This window comes from Ovis aries, chromosome 2, assembly GCF_016772045.2.
Source record: "Ovis aries strain OAR_USU_Benz2616 breed Rambouillet chromosome 2, ARS-UI_Ramb_v3.0, whole genome shotgun sequence".
Lineage (NCBI taxonomy): Eukaryota > Metazoa > Chordata > Mammalia > Artiodactyla > Bovidae > Ovis > Ovis aries.
Genome location: NC_056055.1, coordinates 207,623,957 through 207,630,159, shown reverse-complemented (window position 1 = coordinate 207,630,159; position 6,203 = coordinate 207,623,957). Strand labels below are relative to the sequence as shown.

General features: G+C 40.7%; 1 protein-coding gene across 6 annotated transcripts in view; it reads right to left on the bottom strand.

Annotated features, from left to right (window-relative positions):
• Positions 1 to 6,203, bottom strand: part of PARD3B (par-3 family cell polarity regulator beta) — a 1,199,064-nt gene that overhangs the window by 160,301 nt on the left and 1,032,560 nt on the right. The window contains exon 23 of one of the 6 annotated variants that reach the window (XM_060410279.1): positions 5,967 to 6,162. The exons of the other annotated variants lie outside the window; for them this stretch is intronic. Within the exon in view, the coding sequence (XP_060266262.1) occupies positions 6,157 to 6,162 (6 nt within the window). The 3' untranslated portion in view covers positions 5,967 to 6,156. Of the gene's footprint in view, positions 1 to 5,966; positions 6,163 to 6,203 lie in introns of those variants that run through there. 6 annotated transcript variants of the gene reach the window in all.

Here is a 6,203-nt window from a genome sequence, read left to right as displayed (position 1 = left end):
AGTACATGCACCACTTAAAAATTCCTCACCTTTCTTGAGCACTTTACTGCACGCCAGATGCCATTCTAAGTGCTTTACATGTAATAGTTCATTCGTGGTCACAATACTTACATGAGATACTGCTATTATCCGAATGTTAAAGAAGACCGAGAGGCTAAGTAAATGGGCCAAATTTAGCCAGTTAGCAAGTGGTGTAGCCTGAGTATGAACACAGGGCCCATGCTCTAAAATGCTTCCCATACCTGCTGTGTGTTGGGTCTAAAATTCAGGACCTCTATCTGTGGGCTTAGGAAGACTGGGTGAGAAGGCACTAGCTTGGAGTAGCATCTTCAGGGGAGACTTCAAACAGTGCTGACTGAGGAGTCATGGACTGTGTAAGTTGTGGCAACTGGCCTTGGGCCACTGGGGGAAGACTTGGAAACAAAAGACTGCTTTTGAGGGAGTTAAAGGCCAGGCTGCTGGAGAAATCAGTGCCACCCCTAGGATCAGGTCATTACCCACAGGAAAGCAGTTTGACTACGAGATGTGGGGTAACTTGGGCTCTGTACATAGAATAGAGGTGCTGGAGGAGCTTCAGACCATGAGGCGGCAGCAAAAAGGTATGGGGAAAATGCCTTAGCAGCCAAGGCACTCTCGCCCCTCGCTTTCACTAAGGGACTGTTTCTAAGCACAGATTCTATTGACCTCTCTCCTGTTCGCTTCTAGACTTCCCCTACGCTGCCTAATTTTTACCTACTTAGGGTTAAATCAAACACCTGCTTTAGAAAGAGAAGTCTTTCAGGGAGTGGGAAGAACCTTCATGGATTTGATTATTTGGCCCAACTCTACTTCCCCCGGATCAGAGTGATGAACATGAACTACAGGAGAACAGGTACTTTAATGGAGGACCATGAAAAGAGAGGTAACCTTGGACTCCTGAGCACTCTGGAGGGAAGCATGGACTTAAGCGTAGTATGATACTGAGGTAGGAGGGATTATGGGTCAGGAAACCTGGGGACACATCCTTGAGGACTGATAGATAAGGAGGGGCTATAGAACATCTCCAAAGTGTGTCCAGAAAAGAAGGAAGAAGGAAACTTCCTTCTTTGGCCACTGGCTCAGATGGTTCCCCTGCTCCCACTTCTGGGTTCATGTTCTGTCATTGCTGTTTAGTCTCTAAGTCGTGTCTGACTCTTTTGCAGCCCCATGGACTGTAGCCCACCAGGCTCCTCTGTCCATGGGGTTTCTCAGGGAAGAATACTGGAGTGAGTTGCCATTTCCTCCTCCAGGGGATTTTCCCGACCCAGTGATTGAACCCCAGTCTCCTGCATTGGCAGGCTGATTCTTTACCACTGAACCAGCAGGGAAGCCCGTGACTAGTACAAAGTTATTGGATTTTAGTGTACTTTGTGTAGGCTAGTCCAGTATCTTACAACCAGTAACTTTTTTTCCTATGGAGAAAATCATTCCCAGGTTCAAGCCACCGATTTCTTACTGGTTTTCTGAAACATAGTTTATTTTTATGTTGGGGATTGCCTGTAAACATGTTGCCTTCTTTCAAAGTAATACATGTTTAAAAGCTAGAAATTCATTCACAAAATCTTCTTCCATATGGCTAATATGTCATCATGGTCCTGTGAAAGCCACACTGAAATACAGGAGGACTGATGCTATCAACCAAAAGAAAAAAAGAATCTTCAATTCATTTTGTTGTCTTCTTTCCTAGAAATTTCACTCCTTCCTGAAATCTAGATGAGTGAGGCCCAGTCTTTCAGGTGGCATCTGAAGTTTTACCAGCGTCACATTCCATCAAAACTCAAGCCCTTCCAAAATCCCCCTAATCTGTAGACAGTATCTGCCTTGGTACCTCTTAAACTCCTCAGTTCAGCTGTTCTAGGAAATCAGGAGAAACGCTCAACTGTTGATGGAGGGACACATTCGAAAGGATGTGTTCGTGGAGTTCAAGAGGGTCTCATCAACTGAGAAGGGGTTGGTTAACTCTGGTAGGAGCCAAACTACAACCATTGTGGATACATACATTTGATGGTTCTAATTCATTAACTCATTCCATCTTGTGAAGCTTTTCAGAACAGCATATGTACTTGTTACAAAACAACAACCCACGCAGTTACAGACAGAGCAATTCTTACCCAGGGAAAATGAGTTACTTTTTATCATTTCAAAGCATTCTATTGCCTCTTTCTAAGGCAAATTCCTAGGTCTTGGGTGAATCAAAATGTCACTTGCTTATCTGAACAAACAGCCAATGGTCTGTTTATTTTTCATGAATAACTCAGTGAAGCCAGCTGCGTTCTTGGGGTAGCTCAAAGATACTGAACCAGTAGACAGAAAGAAATCTTCTTCCTTTTACCTAGCCAACAATGGCAGCGACTTTAAGAATGATAATAGAATCATCTTTTCTAACGATAAACTTGAAAATATGTGAAGGGAAAAGTCTTTATCTCTCTTTTCTTGATAACCTAAGAAGATAAAGTTTGTATCATTATAAGAACTAGGAATTATAGTAGACAGCTCCTAATTGTGCCCGACGTCCATTTTTCCCTCATGACAGCAGCTTGATCTCCTTTCAGGGACTGCTTCTTCACTTATACTCATTCATCGAATTTATGTAGATCTGTTTCTACTTGCTGGTTCCAGGAGTGGCCTTGTGATGTAATTCTGACCAGTAAGAGTATTACATCTTTCTGGCCATGGGAGCTCAGGAAGGGACAGGTGACCCAGGTTGAATCAACAAACCATTGAGGACTGTATTGAACATCAGTTCTAGGACTTTCTGGATATACTAGGGATGAGACAATCTCTTTCTATAGAGTTGCTGGGTTGAGGCTGCTGATGGCTGTCTTATCACCATATAGGGGAGTCCCTTGACAATGGTCCCAACAGACAGAAGCACAAAAGTTATTCTCCTAATAACGAGCTCCTAATGGCCTGTGGGAAGGAGTAGGACCCAGCTTTGCCTGAAGTCAGATACATCTATGGACCTTAAACTTATGTAAGCCAACAAAGTTTCTGTTTTTGCTTGAGCCAGTTTGAATTAGGTTTCTGTTGCAACTTAACAGCCACTGACTAATCCATACTTGTTTTTTAATGTCCCTAGTTTTTAACAGATGCCGTCCAGGAGAAAAAGAAGGACAAATATGAACAAGCCTCAGTTCTGGTATTGGATCGCTAAACAGCGGGAGCTCATCTCTCTTATCCCTTATGTTTAGAACATGACCTTCTGATGGTTTTTGTACTTGTGTGGCTATTACACATTCCATCTTAAATCTGCTCCTAAGACAGCTAGCACGATCTTAGCATCTTGACCTCCCTTTCCTCTGACTACAGGATTCACCAGATGTGCCCCTCACTGTTAAGACAGCTGCCAAGTATGTTCCTTTGAGTTGGTTTCTAAATCATCTTCATATTAGAAGAAACAAATCTTTCAGAATGCTTTTATTTCTTCACCCAACCATCTCTGTTCCAACCATGACCTACGTGAATTAATCCCCTTTGCCAAAACACATAGTGCTATGTCTTTGACAATGGAAACCAGCCTCCCTCCCTCCCACCCTTTTATAGGTAACTATTCTTCCAATGTAGCCAAATAATTAAAAAGAGGAAAGGGATATAATATATGCCATGTAACTCTTGAAAAAAGATAGTAATAATGGTGCTAAAATTTTTAGAAAACTTTAGAACCATCCCATTTCTAAAGTTACTTACAGGATATTCACGCTGCTGTTAAATAAGCAGATAATCTTTATCTGCTAATGATAATAATTTTTAAAAGCCCAACAACAATAAACCATAGCCTGTGGCCAGATGACTGTGACAGTCTTTACAAGTTTTACAGAACATAAAATGGCAGCAGATATCAGGTATTATGTTATTATGTTTTCTGTTGGCAGGAAAAAAAAAGTTCTCAGCTAGCCTATCTGGCTCACTTAATTGGGCCTATAAAAACTCGCCAGTCATCTCACTCACAGCCATTGAATTTCCCTCTACTTGTTCTTTACAGCTTTTCAGAGCCTAGATGGGAACGCAGATACAAAACAGACTTGCTGAAAAGATTTTTTAAGGTCTCATGTCCATATTTACAAACCTTGCAATCTGTGTGTATTCATTTATTTTAACACAAATGAAGTGAATAAATCAAGAACTCCTTTGGGAAAAAGAAAAACCTGTGTGTTTGAGGAGCAAAGAACAAAATATAGGACTGAGGCAACTTCCAAATGCTCTCTATCGCTTTCCCAGAACCCCTCACACACACCCCACTTTCAACAGAATTAACTGCTTTCTCTGCACTCATTTAGAAGATAGTATCACTCTACACGAGAGCATTTCTCACGTAGATTAATGCCCTTTTTCTTGGTTTTGGCTTAAATGTTTGTATTCCTGGCTAGACTGTGAGTTCTTCCAACATAGATACAATACACTTTTGTTTACCAGTACTGGGCCTACACTAAGACTGAGAAAATGTTGGTTAAAATTGAATAGGAGACACAGAAAAAGGAAAAGGGAAAAAGAGATGTGAGAGCAAGGGAGAACCCAAGAGAGCAGTAAGAGAAATCCCTGGCTTTGGGCCACTGAGCAGGTGTAACATCGGTAGAAAACTATCCACAAGATGGCTGGGAAGATTCAGAAAGTCAGAGGGGGGACCGAAGCATAGTCCCACTGATACAAATACATTTTAAAAATATCAAGGAGCAGCCTTTCTTAAAAGCACGCTCCAAAATTTCTCAAGGATTTTCTTTCAAGTTTCTAATAAACAACCTGCATAATTCTGAATATTTCTTGTTCAGAAATGGACAGTTATATTACGACACCTGGTGAAAAGTGACTGCAAACTGCATACTAATATCAGAGATATGAAAGAAAATAAAACCACCAAAAATATGAATAGAACCTAATAATCTCTTTTCAGTGATTCATAGATCCTAATACTCTTTCCATGATTGTTTTAATCATTTTGGCTTTGAAAACTTTTGTGAGCATTCTTTCATTCTTTTTGGCCTATCTTAAGAGTAGTTACTAGGTAACTTATTCCTCTAATTCTTTTCTCAATTGATCCAAAGTTCTCCAGTATAGTGTGACTCTTGGGAGTTTCTCTCAGACGTCTCAATCTGAGGTATTGGGAGCTAGAGGAATTCTGAGTCCATGAAAAGTATTTTTTGATGATGCTGGTCCACATAATGATTTTGTTAGAGAAGCTGAACTACTTCAGTATTTACTGAAGAGACTGGAATCAATGTCCTATTTTATAAAACTTGTGGGTCAGAAAGCCTGAAGGAGAAGCACCTAGGAGCCCTCTTTGGGGCTCCATCCCTCCTCTTCATAGACTGTTTTTCAGTTTTTAACAGGCACCCTTGGTCATGGTGAAGATCAGCCAATCTAGGAGCCACAGTCTCATAAAAGCTGTCTTGTTGGGTCTGGATGACCGACAGAAATGAAAGACTAAATTTCTAAATATGCTTTCCTGGATCTCTCAAAACGTAGCAAGACAATGGTGTGATTTCTCAGGTCCATGTTGGACAATAGATAATACTGTTTTTCCATGGCTTGTGGAAAGGACAGGAAAGGATGCTGATATTCTAATCCCTGGTTTGGAATATCACAGACAATCACAAAGGGCCACTCAGCTTTTATGACAGTGCATTTCCCAAGAATCCTTTCGGGACACCATAGTCCCCAATTGTTTGGGAAATGTAAAGTCAGTCACTTCTGGCAAAGCTCAACACACCTGAGCATGGGAAACACAAATTAGAGAGATACTCTTTCACTCACTGGATTGTTCATCTGGTTACGCATTTGCCTGGCACAGAAACAGAATGAAATAGGGAGGACCTGAGTGCGTAGTCATCCAGCGTAGGTTGGGTAAATCAGAGGAAACTTTAAGTCTCATGACTGCTAATAATTTTCATCCTTTCAACTTGATGTAAGGAGATCATATAAAATAAGGTTCAAACAACCAGGACTGCTTTATCTATTGTGAAATTATTTATCTTTATTTTGCTCATAGGAATTCATACTGGTTTTGAGAAGAAAGACTTTTTAATGCATTGGACATGGAGCTCTGCTTTGGTTCTGGTGGAAACAACTTCCCTTTATCATGTTTGATTGAGAGAGGACAGTCTTATGTATAGAGTCTTCCATCAAAGTCAATGTCAGTCTTGATTAAGGCTGAAATGAAGTGAATAGTTATAGATTGTTATTCTATGAAA